The sequence below is a fragment of the Erigeron canadensis genome, chromosome 8 (genome assembly GCF_010389155.1).
Source record: "Erigeron canadensis isolate Cc75 chromosome 8, C_canadensis_v1, whole genome shotgun sequence".
Classification (NCBI taxonomy): domain Eukaryota; kingdom Viridiplantae; phylum Streptophyta; class Magnoliopsida; order Asterales; family Asteraceae; genus Erigeron; species Erigeron canadensis.
This window is the reverse complement of record NC_057768.1, coordinates 36,911,024-36,937,186: the sequence shown is the minus strand read 5'-3', so window position 1 is coordinate 36,937,186 and position 26,163 is coordinate 36,911,024. Positions and strand designations below refer to the sequence as shown.

At 30.7% G+C, this 26,163-nt stretch overlaps 3 protein-coding genes across 4 annotated transcripts; 2 read left to right on the top strand and 1 right to left on the bottom strand.

Annotated features, from left to right (window-relative positions):
- Nucleotides 1-5,091: 5,091 nt before the first annotated feature.
- Nucleotides 5,092-7,915, top strand: LOC122579304 (MYB-like transcription factor EOBI). Its single transcript, XM_043751453.1, has 3 exons — nt 5,092-5,236; nt 5,374-5,503; nt 7,580-7,915. Exons 1-3 carry the CDS (start codon nt 5,098-5,100, stop codon nt 7,887-7,889), a joined length of 579 nt encoding a protein of 192 aa, XP_043607388.1. The 5' UTR covers nt 5,092-5,097; the 3' UTR covers nt 7,890-7,915.
- Nucleotides 7,916-12,868: 4,953 nt separating this feature from the next.
- LOC122580018 (monodehydroascorbate reductase 4, peroxisomal-like) lies at nt 12,869-16,616 on the top strand. The gene is made up of 7 exons (XM_043752289.1): nt 12,869-12,988; nt 13,578-13,629; nt 13,836-13,916; nt 14,003-14,121; nt 14,519-14,738; nt 14,887-15,005; nt 15,727-16,616. The coding sequence occupies exons 1-7, from the start codon at nt 12,869-12,871 to the stop codon at nt 16,444-16,446; spliced, it is 1,431 nt and encodes a 476-aa protein (XP_043608224.1). The 3' UTR covers nt 16,447-16,616.
- Nucleotides 16,617-18,256: 1,640 nt separating this feature from the next.
- On the bottom strand, nt 18,257-20,923 carry LOC122578508 (cinnamoyl-CoA reductase-like SNL6). Of its 2 annotated transcripts, XM_043750482.1 has the most exons (5): nt 20,560-20,922; nt 20,260-20,471; nt 18,952-19,146; nt 18,663-18,816; nt 18,257-18,574 (listed from the first exon to the last, which is right to left on the bottom strand). In XM_043750482.1, exons 1-5 carry the CDS (start codon nt 20,831-20,833, stop codon nt 18,291-18,293), a joined length of 1,119 nt encoding a protein of 372 aa, XP_043606417.1. In that variant the 5' UTR covers nt 20,834-20,922; the 3' UTR covers nt 18,257-18,290. The 2 variants fall into 2 exon arrangements, with proteins under 2 accessions (XP_043606417.1, XP_043606418.1); XM_043750483.1 differs by lacking the exon at nt 18,952-19,146 and having other exon boundaries at nt 20,560-20,923.
- Between the last annotated feature and the right edge of the window lie 5,240 nt (nt 20,924-26,163).

The window sequence follows — 26,163 nt, the reverse complement described above, 5'->3', positions numbered from 1 at the left end:
TAAGTATTTTAAGAGATGAGTGATATATGTATAATATGTAAAATGGTATAAATGATAGTAAAAATATGAAACATGTGGCAAGTGTTGAAGAATCTTTTATGCAAGAATTGAAAATAGCAGTTCAAATAATAGAGGATAATTCGATGTATGTAAGTTATATGTAATTTTCAATCTATGAAGCTCACAGTGTTGCTTTTTTAATAGTTAATAGTATAAGTTTAATGATGTTGTATTATATCAACTTTAGTTAGTTACCCATTAATGAAAACTAGGTATTTCATACAGTTCGATGGGCGGTTTTGGTCTCTGAAAGCTTATGCGTTGATGGGTCGACGCTAAAGAAAACCACAAACTTTTTCAAATAAAACAATATTAAAAAAATCAAGTTGCAACGTGTTCGTTTTCTCTTTTAAGGACAATACTACAACGACATAATCATGTTTATGTTTACTCTAAAAAATGACCCAAAGGAAAATCCAAAAAACAAACAAAAAACAAAACTACAACAGAATGTTAAAGGGAAAAGTTTTTTAAAAAAATAATCTAATAATATAAAAGGAAAAAAAAAATATAATGAAAACAAAAAGGTTTTAAAGAAAAAAAATGTTAAAATAACAAAGAGTTAAAAAACGAATTTAAAAAGAAAAACAAATTATTAAAAAAACCTTCCAAAATAAAATCAAAATAGACTAAAATGTTTAAGAAAAACCATCAAATTTAAAAATAAAACAAAAAATGTAAGTAAATGTGGAAAAAAAAGTTACATAAAAATAAGAATTTTAAATATATAAAAAAGGCCCAAATGTTATTTTGAAATCAAAGGAAAAAAAATCAAAAATAAAATATGACGGGGTAAAATGTAAAATACGAACCTCCCAAAATATTGAAATAAATCAAAAAATAATATATGAAGGGGGTAAAATGTAAAACCAAACCTCCCAAAATATTAAAAAAAAAAAGAAAAAAAAAAGGGGGGGGGGGGGCAGTTAGAGTTTAGTTCTAGGTATATTGAGAAAATTGAATTTATATACAACTAAAAAAAACGAATTTAACAGTATAAATAAGTTAAAAGGACAAATGTTGATCAATAATTACGCTCGTTTCAAGAATATGTCAATCCTGTTTTTGTTTATTGGTAAAATTTTATGCCTATGTAAAAAATAAATATAAATCATGTTTCATGTGTGAACATCTTGTTCTTTTCTGTATGGTTTATCATAAAACATGACTTCAACCAAGTTTTTATTTTGTATGTAAATTCTTAGTTTTTTTTTTTTATCTTAAAACCTAATCAGCTGGTAAAGTTTTTTTTAATTGTAACGTTGATGTATATAATTTTTAATCTTTTTATACTGTATCATAATATGTTTGAACTTACGTAAGATTTCATTTGAGCCCATTTACTATTCTATTTGGGCCGTCTCAATAGTCTAGTTGGTTTTGATTGATCTTGAGAGTTGCGTCCAGTTTAAGTATGGACCAAGGAACTTTTTTGTAGCGAACCTTAATGAAGCATTGACGTGCGATATAAATTAGTTTTCATTGAAGTACAAATATATTTTACATATAAAGATTATTTTAAAAAACCTGTACAGTTTAGCAACTTAAGTAAAGTATTGTACATTTTTTATTTTATTTTTGCCAAATTTTTAGCTCAACCGGGAAATAAACTTGCCACTTTTGCTGTTAAAAAAAAAAAGAAAAACCTTACCACTTTTGAAGTGAAAATTGATAAAGAACAGAAGAAAAAAAAAACCAATTTTAAGAACATCACAATATATTTACGACTTTTATATTACAGTAACTAATTAATAACCTATAACGAAGAAAAAATCAAATATAAATGTAACGACTTACTGCAAAGATAATCTAAGAAATTGCCTTAATTACGAGTATTTAGTGTACCTTGATTAGTCAAGGCAAACCATTCCTTGATTAGTCATCGACGTACGTGGCACCGATGTAGCATATAATGCTTAAGATTTATACTAAAGTTAATTAAATTGTTAATCATGCTGTGTGTGATATGGACTTGCATAGAAATCAATAATAGCAGAGCAAATGGAACTTTTATTTTGGTTGGTAAATTATTTATCTATAAAAGCTCAAGTTGATTACTTTTAAAACAATGCAAACATATATGAGGTGCAATGCTAGCATTTTGATATGAACTATGTGAGCAAATAAATCGCCATCAAACTATCTTCTTGTATTTTGCGATTTTTTGGTTCAAAATGTCAACCATGTAAGTCATGTACATGACTTCAATTTCGTTACAAATTTTTTTTTTTTTAAATCTTATATATGCTACCATAAAAAACAGATAAATCTAATATATCAGTAGGAGTTCTATTCTGGACATATTTAGAGGTGGTCACATCTACTATTGTGAATTTGAGTGAGTTTTCCCATCTGGATTTCTGGGTAATAGATTTTTCATCGATAGATTTTAATTGGACATCGTTTACTCAAAATACCTTTTCATATTTCACTATTTTGAAATTTGATTTTAAGTCTTTTTACTTTAATTTAAGGGCATCCTTTCCAAAAAAGACAAGGGTGCAAATATCGCCACTTTCTTTATCTCCCAATTCTTCTTCCTTTCTTCCTTTTTTATTTTTCTTTATTTGAAAGGACGTAGCCATAAGACTTGGGGCAAAGTCCGTTAAGTAAATCACCCAATCACAAATCACGTACCCTCAATGACTTATATATCCCTCATTCCCTCACTAGCTACGTTTTATTAAGATCCATAATGACGAAGCTCAACCTTATCAAATCGAGAATTTTTTTACCGTTTATTGTTTGGGTTAAAATTTTAAGAAATAGAAAGTAAAAATGAAAATAATATAAAATCATACTAAAAGGGGGAAGATAGAGAGGAAGGAAAGATGAATGAGTGAGATTTATCCTTTAGGTATTTTCGGAAGTTGTTTTCAAATTAATCCATACCTATCCGGCTATCCGCTAAGAGATATTTGGCTATAGATATTGTCTAGACTTTGAATTAACGATATGGCCTAGCTTAGAAATACAATTATCAACATTGCACACAATTCGCACATTAATTGCACACAATTCGCACATTAATTGTCCATCATGCGTGGAATTAATTTAAATTCACAACATGATGATCAGTCGGTCACTCATACCACTAGCTAGCAGCAAGGACCTTGCTTTGTGAGGCGAGTTAATCTTATTTGGAGATCATATATATATATATATATATATATATATATATATATATATATATATATATATATATATATATATATATATATATATAAGGGTTGGGTATTGTAAAACAAGTATTAAAGTAAAACAAATAACACATGATCTTGACCCTTGGATCATGGTTAAATTGATGCACAATGATTTTTATGCTGCACGGTGATCGTTAGTGAAAAAAAACCTATTGTTTTATTTGTTTTACTTTAATATTCGTTTTATTTTACCTAAAACCTATATATATATATATATATATATATATATATATATATATATATATTGTAGTCTATGTCTTGTAATATTGGCTAGCTAGGGAAGACGTGCACTATTGTATATCGGCTTCTCCACGCTTTTTGGGAGTTTGGCAATTAAGCAATGTGAGTATGTATATATATGCATAAATAAATTGTGAGCTTGTGAATTGTTGACTTGTGATAATTGTGAATTTATAGATCGAGCAAATCTTACCAACTTACTCATTTGTCGTTGTGTACTTTTAATGGCACGAGAGCAAACCCTGCACACCACATTAAATATATATTTGAAATTTGAGTATATATATATACATGTTGTTGTTTTCCTTAATTTGGGTTCTTATAACAAGTTAAGCTAGTAACATTAATGAATGAGAAATTAATAGCTTCAATCATTAAAAAAAAAAATAATTTATATACAAGTAAATGCAGGGGTAATGAGTTTGTTAGTGATGATCAAGTTACAAATGATTGTTTAGTTGCTTAACTAATATATAGTTACAAATGCTCATATGTATAGGAAAATACAAATGCTCATGTGTATATGTTCCTTCCGCCTCACTATTTCTTAGTTTTACTTTTTGAATTTTTTTTATTTTAACTTTGATCTAAATATATATTTTTTTATCATATAATACTAGATATAAAATATACGAATACATTGAGTGTTTAACAAATTTTCCAATGATATAACTTTAATGAACCACAAGATCACCAATTTTTATAAATTTCGCATGGTTAATAATGGACAAGTTTTAATCGACTCGTTTGACTCATACTCAGGCCACACAACGAAATTGGCATCTCGATGGTCCATCATCCCATATATTATTGTCTAGCCTCTTCTTCTCTGAATATTATTCGTCTGTATGCATGTTTGCACGGGCACATACATTTTTTATTTTGTATATATATATGGACACGTTCAAGTAGAGACGGTACTAGGAAAAAATTTTAAAGGGGACAAACTTAGAAAACTTATGAAAAATAAATCTAAAAGGGGGCAAAATGTTAAAAACCTATATAAAATTTTTAAAATTTTATGAAAAATTTAAAAATACATGACAAAATTTAAATTTGGAGAGGGTCATTGGACCCCCTTGCCCCCCTTTAGTACCGCCCATGCGTTCAAGAAAGTTGTATTATCATTAATTTGTAAATGAATTTATATATATATATATATATATATATATATATATATATAATATGGTTCACTTTATTTAAAATGGATTTCGATTAATTATATACAATTTTAATTGCATGGTAGGGGCCATGCATGCATGCATGCTAAATTACTATATCGTGATTCTATTATACATATATTTAACACTAATTGTTTTAGGGTTAATATATATGAAAGTTAGGTACTAAAGATTTAAAAAGTTGATTAACGTTAACTATAAAGCTTAATCAACATGTTAATGTCATCTTAGGCTTCCCCTATAAAAGCAATACCATCTTCATTATCTTTCTTCAACAATCTCTCCTCCATCCCATTCTCTCTCTACCTTTCTCCCATATATACTTCTCTTTTAATTTGTTTTTTTTCATTTTGAGCTAGCTAGCTATAGGAAAATAAAAAGGAAGTTCTTGAAACATACATATACATATATAAATGGAAAAGAAATCGAGTAGTTCTTCTCAAGACGTTGAAGTTCGTAAAGGGCCATGGACGATGGAAGAAGACTTGATTCTTATAAACTACATAGCAAATCATGGAGAAGGTGTTTGGAACTCACTTGCTAGGTCCGCAGGTAATTAAATACAGTATATATTAAGGCTAATTAACAGTTTTTAATTAAGATCGTACGTATATATACCAGCCTTTTGTTTGTTTGTCAATATATAACAGTTGTAAGTTTTAATTAATTATATGTGATTATTAAAATAGGTCTTAAAAGAACCGGTAAGAGTTGCAGACTTCGATGGTTGAACTATCTTCGTCCCGATGTAAGGAGAGGTAATATTACACCCGAAGAACAACTCTTGATCATGGAGCTTCATGCTAAATGGGGAAACAGGTTAGTAATTAATTTTATCATCATCCCTATACTACTAGCCATTTTAACTTCTGATCTTCTATCTCATCCCTCTTTCTCTCTAATTTAACTTCATACATGTTCGATCGAGTGCCCTTAATTCGGTATGGTATTATGTAAACTTTACATATAGTCCGCAAAGGAGATCGAGTTTTGCAAATTAAATTTAATTAAGTATAACATTTTTGTACACTTATTAAATTCTTTGCCTTCTGTTTTTATATTTCATTTTCAATTAAGTCGATCATTCTCGGGCAATCCATACTTGAAAACAAAAAACTTTAAGTTCCATTAGTTAATTAAACTGATCATGGGTAAAACGACGATTATTCAAGGACAATTGGCGTAAATATTAAGTGGTTATATAAAGAGAACTCTTTAATTACTATTAAAATGTTACTAGCTAGAAACTAATTAAAGGATAGAATAATAAGCTTTATATATAACTTGCACATCGATCACACCAACTACCACAAATTGTGAGCCATAAAAGATCATATCGAGATATATATATTTTTTTCCTGTTTTAGAAGCAACCTTTTCTCATTCCATCATGTGTTCAAATTTCATTTCTTTGAGTCGCAAAAGAAGGTTTGCCACTTTAATTTCCTAAGGAATTGAATTGATAGATTCCTTATTGTATTGGCTCATCAATACAATGGTGGTCCTTTACGTTTAGAGTTTCATAACTACCGTGCACTTCATTTCAAATAATCGTTTATATTTGGAAAACAAACATGAAGCTTTTCGCCATTTTAGTTGTGTATCTAAAAAATTATACATAATGTAAGAAAATTATTTATGTACTTTCTAACCCTGTTTAACATTTACGAAAAACTATCTTTTTTCTGCTTTGAGCGATGTATTTGTACTACAATACATATATATAGTTCTAGAAAAGTAACTCTAGATATAATAACAACATTAAATTTTCCAACATAAAAACTTAAAAAGAAAACAAAAAAAAAGAAAAAGGATTCTCCCAACATTTCTTTTCATTCCTTTTTCTTAAAAAAGCTTGTATAGTTTTCGTTTTTTGACACAAAATAAATCTCTCACATTTCTTTACTTACCATATAAAAACATGCATGTAGTTTTTTTCTTCTCAAATGACGAACGCATCGATGCTCTTGCCGAATGACTCTTTATCGACAAGGCGAATTTTGGGGATCCAAACTTTGGCCAAGAATTTTGAAAAGACTAAAACTTTGAAAGCTTCTTTCTTTTCAAATATATTGATGTGGTTTTGCTACATTTATGAAATAAAATGTGAACCGAGTCTCCTTTAAATATACATTGCTTGAACAGAAAGTGATCTATTTGATGAAATTGGAACGTGGAACATGATAAATTTTAATTTGCATCGTGGAGCATGTTGTATGTTTGGTCCTATATGAGTTTTACATGATACTTTTGTGGGCCATACCATCCATCTCAAATTGAGGGAAAACATATATAGTACGTACGTTGGTAAATATATATATAGATTTGTTTTTAATTTTAAATTGTGGTATCCATCCGAATACTCTTTAGATATATATATATATAGGTCTACAGCTTTATCAAAAAGAAGATGTAGCCACAAAATGGTTGTTATAAACATTATCTTTTAAGTACAAAAATTGGTTATTGTTAGTATAAAATTTAGTTGAGAAATTGATTTTCACAGACACAAATCAATTGAGGATCAAAGTACATGTATAGTATGTATATATAACATGTTTGGTTGCATTTTAGTACGTGGGCCGGTATTATTTTAATATAAAAAATGCTAACGTGAATAAACAGTTTGTATCTTTTATATTAAAACCTCACTTTTTAATTAAATTTTATGTTATGTATACATTAAAGATTCGTTTAGCAAAACTTAATTAATATTACATGTGTACATATATTTTCAAGATGATCTGCGGAGTAGTGATTTTGACATGTTACATATGCATGGTTAATGTTACGCCTTAATTAATTGATGATCGACATAGATCATATATATGAGAAGCTCTAAATTACTCTCAAATTCTTTTGTTACTAATTGTTTCAAGATATAACGTTTTGTAGATGGTCAAAAATAGCAAAACATCTTCCAGGAAGAACGGATAATGAGATAAAGAATTACTGGAGGACAAGGATTCAAAAGCATATCAAGCAAGCAGAAAATAACTTCAGTGGGCAAACTTCTTCAAGCCATGCCGATCATCAAGCGACTACAAGCTCAACACAAACTTGCAACGCGATGAATCCACTGGAAACGTACTCTCCGCCTTACGACAACTTTCAGAATTTTTCAGGTCCATTTCCCACCGAAACGAATGAGAACATGTGGAGTATGGAGGATTTATGGTCAATGCAGTTACTAAATGGCGACTAATTAAATCGTTTTTTACAACACACATACAAGAGTACTAGCTCTTAATAGGTTTATATATATAGCACACATATACACATATATATTATGTTATTATATAAAACATATGCTCGTACTATATAAATGATCACAACAGGTGAAAAACTTGTTTGACTCGTCTTTGTTTATATGTAGTCAAACAAGAACCATAATCATCATCTCGAACTATATATATATATATATATATGTGGTCATTTGTATTGATATAACATATAGTAGTAACTAAAGTCCTTATACATGCATTTGGTTATACAATAAAACCGGCGGATTAATTATATACACGTACGCACGTACTTTTCTTATCCCAAAAACGATTTGATTTTTACCTCTTGACTTGTCTTTTTTTTTTGTGTGTTTTTTAGTAATGGTACTTGATTATGATACTTGCTAAATATATCCACATATGATTTCATCTAATCTTGTTGATTTGATTGGTGGAAACTCAAAAGTACACAATCTTTTGAGAAAAAAAAAATTATAATCATCAAACTAACCATTTTTGCATAAGTTTAGTTATCTAAACTCATAGGTAATTTCTTTTTGTGTTAAGTGGTTAATTATTAATTTAACTTTAATCATAGTTTCTTGATAGTACGTTTTTTATTTTAGTGTAAATATAGGTAAGGTTTAGTGTGGGCTGTTGCGGACTTAATCATATATATTGACACAATATATATTTTCTCTTTTATATATCAAGCAATCTTCATCGAGGCTAATTTTGAGTCGGCATCTAGTTTAGCAAAACGACAAATGAGAACACATACCAAACCCAACCAGTCGGAGAGTTACACGTGGAAAGATGTGGAATGATTTTCATATCTATTTTGGGAAAGTTCAATCGTTGCTTTCCGTATTTATCCGAACTATTGCATGAGTTTGTGAGTGTTGAAGGGAGACGTAAGCCTAACTTTTTATAACCATTTAAGGAAAGTCTTCACATGCATTAATGATGCTATATTTTCACCTATATATTACAATTTATTTTTCTTTAAAAACGGCTTGTTCGAATAACCTCCACTCATTATATAAAAGGTGAATGATATCACTCAAGGTAATTAATTAACTTTATATTATAAATTATCGATCAACTTTATAATTCAACTCATAATCTGTAAATAAAAAGTGCATTTGTCAATAAATCCGGTTTCATTGTCATATTGCAAGCTAATCAAATTGGGAAAAATAGCCATGGTCTGAAAAAAAAAGCCATATATGGTCTACTTCCTGTTAATGTTATCTGTGCTATTAGACGTCTTTAAAATTTAAACTTTTTAAATAATTATCATATTATCTAATATTTATACTATTTAACATATAGTTATTTAATCAAAGTAGTTAGTTTCAAATTAATTAAACTAAAATTTAATTTAATGTATTATTATAAACCAAAAATTTAACATAACATGTACATGCAATACGTGTGAATATATTAAAATAAATCGATTTGTAGCATAATAATACAACTGTCTCGCTCTTACAAAACTATTACTGAAACCGCTATTCAAAACTAGTTTTGGCAAATTAAGCCTCTAGCCGCCACCCACAAAACCTTCTAGCATATATTACTACTAAAATAATTTGAAACATTTAATTCACCCACACGTACGTACGGGTATATGCATTTTTTTAAATCAAACACAAAGAATGTAAGTGAATATATTTTTATTCATTTTTGCACTATTTTCTAATCTCTAAAACATTTAGATTAGAATGCTCAAATATAAATAAACGTAAGACCCATAAGGAAATTAATGAATTGGACCATTTATTTCAATTTCAAATATTTGGAGCTGTAGTGTTGAAACTAAATTATGAGTGGTGATGGAAATTATGAATTACATTGGCATTTGTTAATTATTAAATTATACAAAAAATAGTGTCATTACTTATCAAAAATAAAGATAAAGTTGAGGAACTTCTCATATTACTTAAATATGAACTTAACTCCTGCATTGGTTTATTTTTTTTTAACTTAACTCGATCCTACATTGGTAGTGAAATAAAATTGAGCAAGTATATGATTTAATGTATTACACATTAATTCTATCACCAGTTAGTTTTAGAGTAATTAAGACCTACTTATTGGGTTTTGCATGAACTGGAGGTTTTGCATGAACTGGATTGAAAAATTCACTATAAATAATGTTATATTCGTCTAACACTTTTAGTTATTGTGAACAAATTAAAAATTTTGTTATGCTTTTATATGTGTAAAAATATATAGAACTAAAGGTATGAAGAAATTTATCCACACTAAGAAGTGTGTAGAACTAAATATTCACACGTGGACTTTCATAATTATTTTGTAACACCCCATTTGTTCATAATAATTTTTTGGTTAGCGTGAACAAATGAGATGTTACAATATAATTATGAAAAATTTGAAAAGTCAAAATAGAACATTTAAAATGAGCCGAAAGGTATATTATTGCCTGAAGTCTAAATATTTTGGTACTAGAGGAAGATAGCTATTTTATTACGGGATAAATTGGGAACATAACATGTATACAAATCTTTACCTTCGCGTATTTGTCAATGTATTTCTTTTTGATGATTAATAATCCATGTGTCAATGTCAACTATTAATGTTGCTCACAACTTGACTGCTTGATCAATTAATATTTTAACTAAGACATACAGTACATAACAAGATTTCACACAAAAGACTTTTATGTATACATCTAGCTATATATATGTAAGTCTAAAATTCAACCACAACATTTACTCGTCACCCCATCCACATAACCAAGATAACATATATACACTTGGTTTAGACCTAAATAATTAGCAGAGGATATGATACATAATTACATATGTCATACTTTTAATTTAATCAGGCATCACTAATTTATGATTTGAATTGCCGATTATACAATAATCAAATAATTAATTTATATTCTTATTGAACATGCAAATTAACTTTATGGGTACCAACAAAATACCAGCTCTAATTCATTTTGTCAATTTCAGAAAAAAATGACCATTCATTAAACTAGTAAACTATGTTCTTTCAAGAGTACCTATTACTCCACATTGTCATTTTCAAGCTTATTTTCCACAGCTAGATATGCATAAGCTGAATTACCAAGGACAAAGATTTTATTTATAATTGGAGTTATACGCAACGTGTGATGTCGATATTGAACCGCAAAGTACATCATTTTTAATGTCGTTGTACGTCATTAACAGTAGTATAGAAAAGAAATTATGAATATTTTTGGGGTGAATTGACAAGTATTATTATTTCTGTGGAGTTTTATGGAAAATTTGGGAAGTTTGTTGTGGGCCTTTACTACTACTCAAAGGATACGGAAGCAACTCTCATCACAAATAGACTTTGTGTTAATGTAAATTTATAAAAATTAAATAATAAGAAACTTAGGTTATTGTTTTATGTCACGTGTTTTAAATGATAGAATCATTTGAGTTTTTGACTATGTAAAGGGGTATAGTTTTGTCACGTGGAGGATAAGGTGAATTCACATGATGGGTCGGTTATGATCCGAATATATGCTACAATCTTTTTTTTTTTTTTGGGTGCATCTTTCAGAAAGTATTTTTGAGTCAAAAAGAGAAAATTATCAAACATAAATTGCAGAGTTTGATAAAGGGCCCGGGTCTTATTGGGCCTTGTTTCAATATCCGGCCGGTCCATGCCAATTCGAGTGCTGCTATTAGGGGTGTTTGGTATGATGGAATGGAAAGAGAAGAAAGAGAATGGGAAAGACTTCCCTTATTTATTTGCGATGAAGAAAGGGAATGAGAATGGAGAAAAGGGAATCAATTCCATTCTCTCCATTCTCTACAAATTGTGGAGAATGGGTGAGAATGGAAAAAAAAAATATATATATATATTTTAAGATGTCATATGTAATAAATGTATTATTATTAAAATTTTTAATTTTTATATATATTCATTCTCTGTGGGTCCAAACAACGAAATCTATTCTCTTTCTAAATACTCATTCTCTTTCTTACTATTTTCATTCTCTATGATTCTCTCTGACCAAACACCCCCTTAGATCGAGAGTTTTATACTTTTATCGATCAACACTCAACAGTCTTCTCAATTTATCGACTTCTAAACTAAATAAAGTAACAATAAAAAAAAAAAAAAAAAGAAGAAGAAGAAGAAAACTTCACAAGGTTGAAAAAAAGTTGAAAGCCCAATAGATCCCACTTACTCTTTATCACATAGCTAGTGACCCGGCATTGGAAGGGCGGATGTTGGTTTTATAATTTGTTAAACCTTTCAAAAGAAAAAATAATAATAAAAAAATTAGAATAGTCTCTAAATTTTCTTCAATCATTTTATTTTCAATTTTTGTTACTTTTGTCTTTTATTTCTATTCTATAGTTATCAAATTTTTGTAACCACGATGGAGATGCATAGTAAGGTAAAAGATTTTTGTACTAAGACCGTAAGAGTGCTGTTATGGGTGATAATAAGGCATCTTTAAGAATTCCAAGATGTTTGAGGCCCAAGACAAGAAGAAAATTTGGGCCTTACAATGCAATTTAATTATTTTTAGGCTTAACACAATAAAACTAAATACTATTGTTTCATGTTTCATGAATTTATGAAGGGTGTCCATCTATGAAGGATGAGGAGAGATCATCATATTGTGTGTATAACTACATCATTGAAAATTCTAACTACTAAAGTCGAGCCTTTAGTGCCTCTAAGTTACATATATATTTACATATACTTGTAAGGTCTCCTTCAAGTTTCTTGATGATCAAAAGGTTAGCTTGGTAATTGAAAAAGCATAAGAATTGTATACTTTTCTTTTCTTCCATTAAAGAAGAATGAACTTTTGTAGCATCAATGAATGGAATTGCTTGCTATATATGTATTCACTATAAACTTTAAGCTAATTAAGTCATATCTCATCATACTCAAACAAACGACCACATAATACAAAAACAAACACTAGAAGAAAATGGGAAGATCTTTTGCGTATGTGATCCTTGGTGGTGGCGTCTCTGCTGGTTATGCAGCTCTTGAATTCATTAAAAAAGGCGTCTCGCCTGGTGAACTTTGTATCATCTCCGACGAACTTGTAATTTTCCTCTAAGATATTGGCTTCTGTTTACATTAAGGTTTAAAAACATGCTTAATAATTTTGCGATTATTACAATTCAAATCAGTTTTATATTATATTAACCGGGTTTGAAGCCTTTTTACACTAAAAAAATTCTGTTTCATAGTGTTTAATCACTTTTTACACATTATTTGGTCATTGTAAATAAAAAACTAGGAACAACGTATTTGTATGTGACATACTATTAATTCCAAGTTTTTTATATGTAAATAAAAGAGATAAAAGGTCACATAACACGTCATCATGAAGTATGTCAGAAGACGTAACGTACATACGATAGTAACAGAATTTTGAAAGCATGTTATGGTAGGGAAAACATTTCCCTTGTGCAGTTACTAGTTGCATACTTGCATACATGGTGATCTACTACGTACTCAAATCTCAATGCATTATCTTGTGTAAAACATATATACTAGTATTATGTATATCCATAGTAAAACAGCAAGTGTGTGATAAGGTAAGCAAAAGCAAATGCGATTTACCTCGAGTGTTTGATGCTTTGATTGTTCCAATCTTGAAGTAAAATTTGTTTAATATGTTTTTGCAGGTGGCTCCTTATGAGAGACCTGCATTGAGCAAAGGCTTTCTACTTCCAGAAGGTATCCTCTTGATATATATCTTATGTCGCAAATATAATTTTGTTGAAAGTCATTGATTTATATAAAACCATGCTATTTATCAGCAGGTTAAACTAAAATTCATATTTCAAGCAACATTCCTGGAGTTACAAGTGATTCATAACTAATTCGGTACATGATGTGACAATCTAACGTTATAAACCTTTTTTTTTTTTTTTGGGATTCAGCTCCTGCACGCCTTCCGGGTTTTCATACTTGTGTAGGCGCCAATGAAGAAAGGTTAACACCAAATTGGTACAAGGAACATGGTAAATGTTTCTGATGGTGGCCTTGATTGAGAGTCATTTTTTTGTAGATTATGTTGGCTCAAATATTGATTTTGAACATGCATCAGGAATTGAATTGATCCTGGGAACTCGAGTCATTTCTGCAGATGTTAAGCGTAAAATATTATGGACAGCAACAGGAGAAGCCATTATCTATAATTACCTCATCATTGCAACCGGTGCTCGGGTACTAAAACTTATTCCAGGAACACCGATGGCCTGTCATCCACTTTATTGGGAATTATGTGAATACTTTGACCATAAGTTAGAGGAGCAAGATGGGCGGGTCAGGGATTTGTTAGAGGGTCAAAACTCAAAACAGATTGGGCTGTCATGCTAATACATTTTGACAAATAATTAAATGATCTCCTAAATAATTGAATAGCAAAGTTCACGACTTAGGAGTTTGTATGCATTAAAAATACAATGTGGCAAACTTTACCCGTCTGAGATGTCCCCCCTTTTAAGTCAAGTTTTCTTTCATTTGACCCCAGATCAAGTCTGAGTAAAACACTTAAAGTCATGACATCATAAAATAAATTATTGGTTCATTTGTGTGAACTATTTGTATGACCTACTTATAGGCTTTGAAACTTGAAGAGATTGGCATAACTGGATCAGATGCTGAAAATGTATGTTATCTTCGCGATTTGGTTGATGCAATGAAGCTTGTCAACATGATGAGAAAGTGTAGCGGTGGAAATGCCATCATCATTGGAGGTGGCTATATTGGAATGGAATGTGCTGCTTCTTTGGTAATAAACAAGATTAATGTTTCCATGGTATTCCCTGGATCATATTGCAGTAAGGATTCCAGATTAAACTATTCTTTATAATAACTAATGACCATTACCAACTTGTTCTGTTTCACTGTTTTATATGAGTAAATGACAATGTTGCTAGACAAAGTTTCGGTTGATTTGATTTTCTTAAATGTTTTTTCTTACTGTAGTGAGTCGTTTATTCACCCCCAAGATCGCAAACTATTATGAAGATTTCTACAAATCAAAAGGGGTGAATTTCATCAAAGGCACGGTCTTGTCATCATTTGTGTTCAACTCAGAAGGGAAGGTAAATATTAACTCATCAAGTTTCACGGATTTGATTGTGTGGAACTAGGATTTGAAAATGAAGCTATTAAGTATTAATATGCAATATATGTAGCAAAATGGGCGGGTCAAATGTGTGGTGTAATTATTTAGGTTGGCCCATAAAAGGTTGGTTCTTACTGACCCATTTTTAAAAAATGAATACACAAAAAGCAAGATATGATACTACATAAATGTAAATTAAATGAGCCGACTTCACTTTTGATGACATGTAAGCACTAAACATTAAACTGTTGGACTCAAGTCTTTTTCAATCATCTCTCTTTTCTTCCTTTAAGTTTACTATATAGACTTCTTAACTAGAGGTGCCAGTTTCAACTTTCAACCCGTTTACAGGTTGAGTTGGGCTACGTTTTTCCTCTAACCCGTCAACATCTGCAAAAACGTATTGTAAATGAATAACACTTCCTAAGTTAGTTTATTAAAAAAGATTTAGACTATTATCCTAAATCATAAATTGGTAATTAAATTTAACACTGTAATTAGTTAAAATTTGAAGAAAGATGGTAATAAGTTGTTTGACAGGTAACAGGACTTAACCTTCCGGTTCTATAACATTACTCATATTGACATGAACTTGTTCTGACATAGTACCCAAACTGGCCCATTTCCACTTCTACAGTGTGCCGATAGACTTGTTGTCATACACTAAAAGAGTTCAAATTGCCATGTCTAATATACAGGTGATCGGAGCTAATATGAAGGACGGACGCTATCTTCCTGTAGACTTGGTTGTTGTAGGAATCGGGGCCCGTCCCAACACGAGCCTCTTTGAAGGTCAACTCACTTTCGAGAAAGGAGGAATTAAAGTCAACAGCTGCCTAAAATCAAGTGACGAATCAATTTATGCAGTTGGAGATGTTGCATCTTTTCCAATTAAGCTTTTTGGTGACACCCGAAGACTAGAGCATGTTGATGCAGCTAGGAAAACCGCTAAGCATGCTGTGTCAGCAATAAAGCAACCAAAAAGCACCTCAGAAATCGATTATTTGCCATTTTTCTACTCAAGGGTGTTCTCATTGTCATGGCAGTTTTACGGAGACAATGTTGGGGAAGTTATTCATTTTGGTGATTTCTCGGGGACTAAGTTTGGAGCGTATTGGGTGAATAACGGTCGTTTAGTTGGGTGTTTTCTTGAAGGTGGACGTAACGAAGAATACGAGGCTATAGCTAAGGTGATCAGACTTATGCCAGTTATTACAAACTTGAGTGAGCTTGGGAGGGCCGGTGTAGATTATGTACTAGCCGTGAGTCAAAAACCGCTAGGGTCTCAGTTTGTTCAAGGAGGTGGTTCTAGGCTTGATGTAAAGAAACCAGTATATATGTGGTATGCAACTTCTGGGATTGTGATAGCTGCATCTGTAGCTGCATTTGCATGGTGGTATGCTAACTACTGGCCATAGATCGACAAAAAAAAAGTGTGATAGGTAATTTGTACTACACAATTAAAATATGGTCAAATAAAAAATAAGATGGAAACAAGTCAAACAACGGGCATTTGATCTAGTATGATAAAAGATTGATCTTTTAAAAAAGCCAATAAATTTGTTTATCTGTTTAAACTTTTGAAATATGTGTGTGACTTGATCCTACAATTTGGTGGTTAGAAACTTCTTTTCAAGATCACGAAAAGTCCATTTGAATTTTGAAGAGTACAACCAATTTATATTTATAACGAGCATGGTACCCGCGCAATGCGACGGCGGTAGTAAGGAATGCGGTCTGATGGTAGCGGTGATAGGGTTTCACTTTGCTAGAGATGAAAATGGTTGAAGGGCATAGTTGGTATATCACGTGAGAGGGTGCTTAGCAAGGAAGATTATTTAAGGGTATTTTTATCTTATCAGGTTCTTAATTAAGTTAAGGGGAGAAATCCAATTTCTTTTATAAGGTATTATAGATAGGAGTATATAAATATAACTCGACAAAAGGTACTGTCATATGCAAATACATGAAAATTTGAAAGATTTTAGAACTCTACTCTTAAAAAAAGTCAGTAAAACTTCAACGTCATAATAAATTGCCAAAAACTTAAAAGTGAAGCCTAAATTGATGGATTTTGGACCTCATCTCACGATCGGCCAGCCGCCATCAAAACTACCTTTCCATTGATTGTATCAAGGTCACTTATTTTGACCGTTTCATGTGGTGTTTTGCACTGTCCACGTTTACAAATCAGCAAACTATTTTTGTTAGTTTTGTATCGACTATTCAATGGTTCCAAACTTCTTGATCCTTTTAACTGTCTCTAATATACAAATACAAGGAGTTACTCCATCTTATATATCCATAGTACTTCAAAATTTTAGATGAATGTTTGGTTTCGTGTATCGTCATTGTTTTTTGATTTGATTTATGATTAACCGCGAGAAGGTAACAGTAGTTGATCATTCGAGACCTTTTTATGAGAATGACCATCTAACTACCTAAGTCGTTGAACCTATTAAAGCAGCCCTATTTAGCCAAATCACTATTTCACTAGCCCAATTAGATGTAACTGTGCTGTTACAAAAACTAACTGCTAACTACTAATTACCACTCGCTGTTAAAAAAGAAAAAAATTTGTTTCTTTTTCTAGGAAGACTTCATTTGCATGATTCAATAATAAATTTTGTTAGAAACACAACTGTACAATTTAACAAATTGAACACGCATCTGCGACTTCAAGTCACAAGGTATATAGGGCTAGGTTCCACATGTTAAGGGTTCAAGTTTTTTCAGTTTTTGAACTTAGATATCTACAGTTTAAGCTTTATGTTAAATTTATAAAACAAATTATCCATTTAGAAAATGAAAAACCTATTAACATTATAAATTACAGCATATTCACAAAAGAATATTTATCTTCAGTTCTCAAACAGTAAACAAAAAAGATTTTGAATTCCAACACTTGTAAGGTCTTTACTCTTTAGTCTAATTTTGCCAGCTTTATACCGGGATAAAAGAGGCAGATTTTTGTTAGAGACTAGAAAAAAAAAAAAAAAACCCAAAATTGATCCCGCATAATGTCACCAAAAGGTACAACCGGCCCTGATCACATATATCACAAGAGCCAAAGCCCAAAGCTATCTAAGGTAAATAGTTAAAGCATTTTGACACTCGGATAGTCGGATGTATAATGTGAATGGAACAATTTCGATAATTGACACTTTTACTTCTCATGTTGCCGACACTCGTGTATCCATTGGAAAATTTTGCTAGGAAGTAAGGAAATGTGAAAATCAATCTCATCATTTCTCTATAAATGCTAACTTACATTCGTGCATCTATTCACTTGTGACATTAACCTATCAAGCTTTCTATTTGACAACTCAAATCTAAACAATGCATCATTTGAGCTTGTGTTTATGTGAACTCCAGTTTCCCTCTCTAGTCTCTGGACCTCATCCGGGCAACGAATAACTTTGTCAAAGCACACATACCTTCCACCGCCAGTTTTGTTCATTCCCTCAAGTACCTTTACATGTATCTCTGCTAATTTATTAACATCAATCGTCGCCAATAGACCATCTGCATACATATCTTGACCACCTGCATACCCCCATTACTGTGAGCTTTGATGATTTTTCTAAAACTTAATATAACTGTCAACTCAAGTAAGAAAACAATAAAAACTGACCTTTGAGGTACGCTATGGTGGATGATGGATTTGTACAGATGTAGCGAGGTCCAGTAATTAGACCCGAGCATATTGTGGCCAATTTCAATTCCTTTTCCACGGCTATTCTCCATGATGCTTTCTCTGCTTTCAACTTACCCAATGCATACCATAGCTGTAATAATTTAAAAATAAAAAGTCAATATATATATATATATATATATATATATCAGATACTACCAAGCTTAAATGATGTTTTTAAAACATGTTTGGGAAAGTCAGAAATTTGGGCCTTGGTTGTCTGTCTAACCTTTTTGCGAATGCAAAAGGATTCGTCGCTCCAGGTATTATGGTCTACTAGAGAAGAGAGGCTGCTTTCAGACACATCTCTCCATATACATGTCAATAGAGATGATGTTAGCACATACTTCCTAACAGAAGGCGTTGCTGCGCACGCCTCTGCTACATTTTCGGCTGCCCTTGCCTCTATTTCCGCCATGTATTTCTACGAATTTCAAAAATCAATCATCACATTTCCATATCCTAAGGGTTGTCACTAACAAAACCTTACTTTAAAATGCACAATTTAATTCATTTCAAAATATCTATTGACGTACATGTTTTTTAATAAACAATAATAGCTTAAAAGAATTGACAAAATCAGATAACCTAATCAATACAATACTAAATAAATGATTTCCATAGCGGACGTCAACCCTTTGGAAAATAAACAAGCTTTAGTATTATTGTTTCCCACTAGCAAAATGATTCTAGAAGGAAATAAGAAAACCATGATAACAAACCAAAAGGCAAATACATAAATAAATAACTACACAGTTATAAAGAATATAATGATTATTACTCGTAATTTTTATATTAGAGATTATAATGATTCTAGAAGGAGTAGCATTATTTATATTAGATTATACAGTAATAATTACTCGTGATTTTTAAAGTCCACGATTTTCATGTACAATTGGAGTATAATAATAGAGTAAAAGTAAATTATACTATGCAAGTTGCATACTTGCACAATGCACATGCTGTCCTCATAGATTTTGCCATAAATTTGTTTTTATTTTTGTCGCCTCCTGCTATAAGATACTCGCAATGTATTAATATGTAAATGTAATTAATTTATAAATATTGACGTTGTCATGTTATATGTCATATGTACAAAAAAAAATTAATATAAACGTGGACCTAATAAAAAAGAAAAAAAAAACATCGACACGCTACGGTTTTAAGGTTATAAAATCTCTCATCATCGAACTCTTAAGAATGATGTAATTCATATAAAAAAAAAACTGTATAACAAGAGACAGACTAAATCAATTACTCCATCCGTCCCATTAAATTTGTCCACTTTTAAATTTTCAAAGTTAAACTTTACAAACCTTAACCATTAATGTTTTTATTTGTGTTATATAATAGTTGATGAAAATTATACAAATGAAACACACCTCTAAAACAGAATCAATTTATATAACTTTTATCAAATGTCATATAGCACAAATAAAACTATTTATGATCAAATATCGTAAAACTTAGTTTGAAAATTTAAAAATGGACAAAATTAGTTGGACGGAGAGTAACACAGTAGTAATTAGTTAGTTACCGAGTAACCGGAGAAGCCGCTTGGATCAATGAAAGCAGTCGTATGAAATACGGCATGACATCCATCGAACGCTTCCATTAAGCTTTTTAATTCGTTAAGCTTTGCAACAACAACTCCAATCTGATTGATATTATTATTATTATTGCTTGATGTATTTCCCCTAATAATAATCTCTTCTGAATTTTCAATCTCCCTTAGTCGCTCTACATCTTCTGTAATAATTTCCAAAACTTTTTTAAGTCAACGAATTCACCAAAATAATCAGTATAAAAAAAAAGTCAAAACTATTTATGAGAGTACCTTGGTTATCAACGATGATTCGAACCGCATAGCCTCGAACCAAAAGTTGTTTGACAATAGCGATTCCAAGAAAAGAGACACCACTCGTGACACAAACAAGTTTCTGATGTGTCGCCTGTTCATAAGCGGGGTTGTCGGTTAATAATCGAGGGTGATTGGTTTCATTTTGAGTAATTACTTTGAGAGCGACACCGCCATTCGAACATGATAACAGCATCTTACGGAACTCTTCGATCTCGGCTCTCCGGGACTCATCTGTACGTACGACCCCCATTGATTAATTAATTAATCTCAGCCGAGGAATTGTACAAGAAGAAGATGATGTTGTTTGAGAAGGAAATAAAATGTAGCAGCCGGAGAAATGGGGCATCATACGTAAAGTGCTTCACCTTAATATATAGCGAACGCCTTTGGGCTTATTTCTATATACAATGTTTATAATTTAATAATAACTCTACAATATGTTTTTATCGTATACACTAATTACTATTTTAACCAGTTGTATATTTGGCAAAATTTTATTATAGTTTTATCACTCCCTGGCTTGATTTCTAATTTTCTATGTTTGTTATTAATATAATTTATATTTAAATGTATTTGTCGTACAAAGATAGATTACTTTATATTAATTTATGCTACTAATACATTATACTATAAATTGTAAATCCAAAAATAAATTTAGACATAATAAAATAAATTTTGGAGGGGCTACAACCCCCGTGGTCTTAATTAAGTTTTGTCATGAGTGGAGGCATTAACTCATTAAAAAAATGTCTCTCACCCATAAGATAAGTAACATGTGGATATCTAGAAGGCCATGCTTGTTCCAAATGGAATGGGTAAGGCAAATTTAAGGTCGAAAACACCCTGAGGATGTTCAGGTGCATTTTTGGGCGTGGGAATGCCCCATAACGAGATACCTTGCATAATCTTACTTAAATTAAGCAAAGCGGGGTCTATAAGAGATATGATTAGACAATTTTAAACTTACTCAAAGGTTGAGAAGCTGCTTCAAAAATGACATTTGGCCTAAGATTTTACCATTGAAAATATATATACGACACCAAGGCAAAACTAAAGCCGAAAGGGAAAACCAAGAGAGATCTTAATTAGTCTTAGATCTAGAGAGTGAAAAAACTTCTACAAACAAAGCTCTACCTAGATGACTAGATCTATAATTCAAATTAGGAGGTTTCACGCTACATGATATGCAGCGTCAGTTTGGGTATGCGATGAGAGACCTCATGTTTTCGTTTGTCATTTATGTGCTTTTACAAACAAAGAAAAAATTCACAAAAAAAATCATCAAAAAAAAAAAAAAATCAATGACAAATGCAATAAAAAAATATATATGCCTATCTAACGTCAATATCATAATCATGTTTAAAAGGGATTAAGATCTCATCAAGTTTAAAGAATCTAAACCATTTGATGGAAATCAAAAAAATTTAAAGGATAACCTTTAAAGCATAACCCTTAATTTTGATATTAATGTCAAGATCAGATACTAACTTAACTCAAATTGTCCTAACTTGAAGGGATCCAATCGTTTTATAAAATTGTCAAAACAAAAAAATAAATTAAAAACAAACAAAAAAACCAAGTCAATAATAGATAAATAAATAAATAAATTTGCCAACATTTGTTATTGATCGATATAGTATGATTATAAAACAATTTCACAACGACACCAATAATCACTAGAAAAATAATTAAACGGCAACTAACAACAAGAGGACCCAATATCTATGAACGGGATAAACGGCAATCACCACATTCACCACAAATATCTATCCAAGACAATATCAATATCAAAATCATATGATAATATTAAAATGTGTGTTATATCAAATACTATATTTTTATTTTGTGAGGTGAACATGTCAACAACCACTTCGATCAATGTGGAGAACGAAAAATCCAAAAGAGGAGCACGTGGCTGAATGCCTGGCACACAATAGACGCCACCTTCTTTCAGACCCATTGTAAATTAACAAACTCTTTTTTATATGTTCGATACGTAACAATTAACATGTATATATACGAGTAGTATTATATCAACGATTTTCATCGTCCGCTTCTTTGTTTTTGGGTTAATTTTATACTCCAGTCCATTTTTGTAGCCCTCGGCAAATGCGTTGTAGGAAAAATATAAAGGACTTTTGTAAAACAAAGTCATGGTCTAAATTTTGGCTCACTTTATAATATACTCGTAGTACCTTAAAAAGGCTACCCAATACCCTCGTTCTAGGGCTCGTTCGACATATAAAGACGAGTCCAAATAATTGGGTGTGACTAGTCCCACGCTTGTTTCTGTCACTCGTCCGCCGTGCTCGTTCCTCCAGGGACGAGCTTGAATGGTGGATTTGTTTTTTTTTTTTAATAGCAACGGTTGTAAATGGGAAGAAGACAAAATAATTCTTTCAAAACTTGGCAAAACAGGTCCGTCTAACGCCCTTTTCGATCAAAACAAGTTTAAAAAAATGACACTTTTAGTCTTTTAACGGCTAATTTTCCTAAAATCCTATATATACACTTCAATTCCATTAAAATTCATACCAGTCTTTCATGTATTCATAAATTCTTCCCTTTCTGCTATACACAAACACATTTTCGATGTATGTTTTAGTAATATAGATTTTATTAGATTATGTAAAATGGTAGAATTAAATAATTAGTGGGTCCAAGACTAGTTCTTGAGGGAAGAGTGTATTGAGTGTGTTTTGGGGAGATTAGTCTTGAAGTATTTTTTGCTGATGTAGCACTGACATGGACTAATCCTTGAGGGATGAATGCTGACATTGGGTAGCTTTTAAGAGCACACAGAGTTAGGGATGATTTCTTCGCTGTTCCAAACCATTTATGAAAATTTGAAATTTCTCGAAAGAATAATGACTCAACTATAAGATAATAAGGGAGTGTTTGGTATTGCAATTACAAAACAAAATCTGCTTTTTCAAAATAGATTATGCGTTTTCAAAACTGTGTTTTGAAAAAGCATGCAGGTACATGATTCTCCAAAACTGCGTTTTCATAGCCAATAATCACTTTTTCATACAAATACTTTTTTAGATTATTTACATTTTATAAACGTAATAATCAGATAATCATTTTATAACGCAATCCCAAACACCCTCTAAGTAAATTTTCTCAAGCTAGCATATGTGGTTGTTTATCAAGAAACTATATAAAGTGGTTTTCTGATTTTTCTTGTCTCTAAAGCCTATCAAGAAACTATATAAATTACCATTAAGAATGTTACGTCAAGAAAATATAGATCATAAAGAATGATCTGTATAGATATTAATTTCATTTCCTATTTAAACTACCCGACTAAAAATACCTCAAATATATAGTTAATAAAATGGGGTTTGTTAAATATAGCCCTTAGGGTTGTGTTTAAAGTGTATAAATTATTTTTATATTTACCATGAAAATCAGGGGCGGACTTTTAATATGGAGGATACAAGTTTTTTTATGCACGTTAAACAAAATGACATATATTTAGCATTTCTCTAATAAAATAGATAGTTAAACAAAATGGTGTCGCAAAATGGCATATAATTTACTCTAAAAGAAATATTCCGTAAATAGATAGTTATACAAAATGACGTGTGTTGCATGCGATTTACAATCACATTGGTATGTTTTTTCCTCCTTAGCTCTTTATTATTTCGGTATCACATAATTTTGTGATCTTTTATAATAACTTAATAGATTTTAGACTCGTGTCCAACACTGGACACGAAATTTACGATATTAACAATATTAGATCTTCATACATTTAATTCATAAAAGCTTATAATTTTAAAAAAACACGGTTTTAAGTGTTATATTTTACAAGTTGTAGTACAATAATTATAGGTTGGTCACTGTCATTATTAACCTAGACATACTGATGGAATTGTTTGCCGTAGTCATTCCACAAGGCACATGCTATATATAATAATTTCTCCATTATATTATATTTTGAAACAGATGTACTCATAATGTGATATTATTAGAAAAAATAATTAAGAATTAAAATATAAACATATTTGTGATCCCGAACTTGACATTCAAGTATATGTATTTAATCATGATGTGCGTTCATAACACGCATATGTTTATTTTCAATCACTTTGTTCTATGATAATATGATAACAATTAGGATTGATTTTATATATTGATTGATAACAATTAGGACTCTTCTAATATTTGTTAATAAGTCATTAGGTTTTCAAATAATTTTTTGTAGAAAATATTTCATATGTTACATTTTTTTTATTTAATTAAATGATTGTAAATTTTAAAAAATTCTCTCAAGTTTATGGCTAAAAATAATTATAAATTAAGTACAGGGCTAAAAAGTGTAAATTATTGATGAAAAACAAAAAAATATAAATTAATGAGACTTTTTTTACAAATTAATATAATAATATAGTTTATCTAAATGATGATATCATCAAAAGTCAATTTGATGAAATTCAACGATGTGATTGGTTAATTAGCCATTAGTTCAACTGTCTTATAGTATATATTAAGATTAAGATTAAGATTAAGATATTTTCGTGAAGCGTATATCGTAACTAGTATTATGTGAAAACAATATTAATTTTATACTCCAAATTGACATGGTTCCTCATTAAAAAGAATGGATGTCAAGGGGTGTAGATAAAATCAAGTTATTCGTGAGCAATTCGAGTTGATTCGCTAAAAACTTGTCTCGGAGCAAATTTATTTATTACTATTATAAACCAAATGAAAGGACCTAATTTTCTGGACTTTCCCAAAAGGACAATACGATCGGTCTTTGACGTTCATCGGGTTCAATGCAGACGTAGTCACGTAACCCGGCTGCTAAGGCATGAGTGCTTCAAGTGTCCATGTGACTGACTGACCAATATATATATATATATCCATCAGAACTAAAAAACAAGGATCAAATGATAAAGTTGTCTCAGTTTTTCAATGACGGTCACAATCAAATGGACCATTTTCTAATGCGTCCCCATCCCCTTCTCAATTTCTTCTAGACCCTTTTGCCTAGCTTTACTTTTAGAATTTGTTAATAATGAAAAAAAAATATGTATGTATATACGTTATGTATAAAAATAATTGTTTCTTAAAGTAATAATATACTGTCATAGTGTCATGAACAATACTCTTTCTATGAGTTAATCAGAGTACTAATTGTAGGTGTTTAGGTTTGGAGAATACTGTATTTCCCTTTAATTTCATATTACTCCGTATTACTTTTTTTACTATAAAGTGTTTCGATCCTATTATTTGCTTAGCCTTCAAGGTATAATCTTCACAATTCACAAGCTAATCCACCATCTTGAATGAGCTCATATAAATGGCGACACGGCACTAAACAATTTGTAGTCGTGCTTAACCAAAATTCTTTTGCCTTCAAGTAAATCTCAATCACACCTAAAATGGCGTTATACAAAAATCAACAACTCTAATAGTCAAAAGAATCCCTTTCTTTTGAAGAACTTTAACTTTTTCTCTCTCTCTTTTTTCTTTTTCTTTTTTTTTGTATGGGTTTTAATCCAGAACGAAGTTACGATGATAGGTGGTAAAAATCTCATTGATTCTTGAATATTCAATTAATATTTA

Coding starts and splice junctions, on each gene's coding strand:
- LOC122579304 (XM_043751453.1), top strand. CDS start 5,098: ATGGAAAAGAAATCGAGTAGTTCTTCTCAAGACGTTGAAGTTCGTAAA. Junction 5,237..5,373: donor CTCACTTGCTAGGTCCGCAG/GTAATTAAATAC, acceptor TTATTAAAATAG/GTCTTAAAAGAACCGGTAAG. Junction 5,504..7,579: donor CATGCTAAATGGGGAAACAG/GTTAGTAATTAA, acceptor AACGTTTTGTAG/ATGGTCAAAAATAGCAAAAC.
- LOC122580018 (XM_043752289.1), top strand. CDS start 12,869: ATGGGAAGATCTTTTGCGTATGTGATCCTTGGTGGTGGCGTCTCTGCT. Junction 13,917..14,002: donor AAATTGGTACAAGGAACATG/GTAAATGTTTCT, acceptor AACATGCATCAG/GAATTGAATTGATCCTGGGA. Junction 15,006..15,726: donor TGTTCAACTCAGAAGGGAAG/GTAAATATTAAC, acceptor TCTAATATACAG/GTGATCGGAGCTAATATGAA.
- LOC122578508 (XM_043750482.1), bottom strand. CDS start 20,833: ATGGGGGTCGTACGTACAGATGAGTCCCGGAGAGCCGAGATCGAAGAG. Junction 20,472..20,559: donor AATCATCGTTGATAACCAAG/GTACTCTCATAA, acceptor AAATTATTACAG/AAGATGTAGAGCGACTAAGG. Junction 18,817..18,951: donor CCTTTTGCATTCGCAAAAAG/GTTAGACAGACA, acceptor AAATTATTACAG/CTATGGTATGCATTGGGTAA.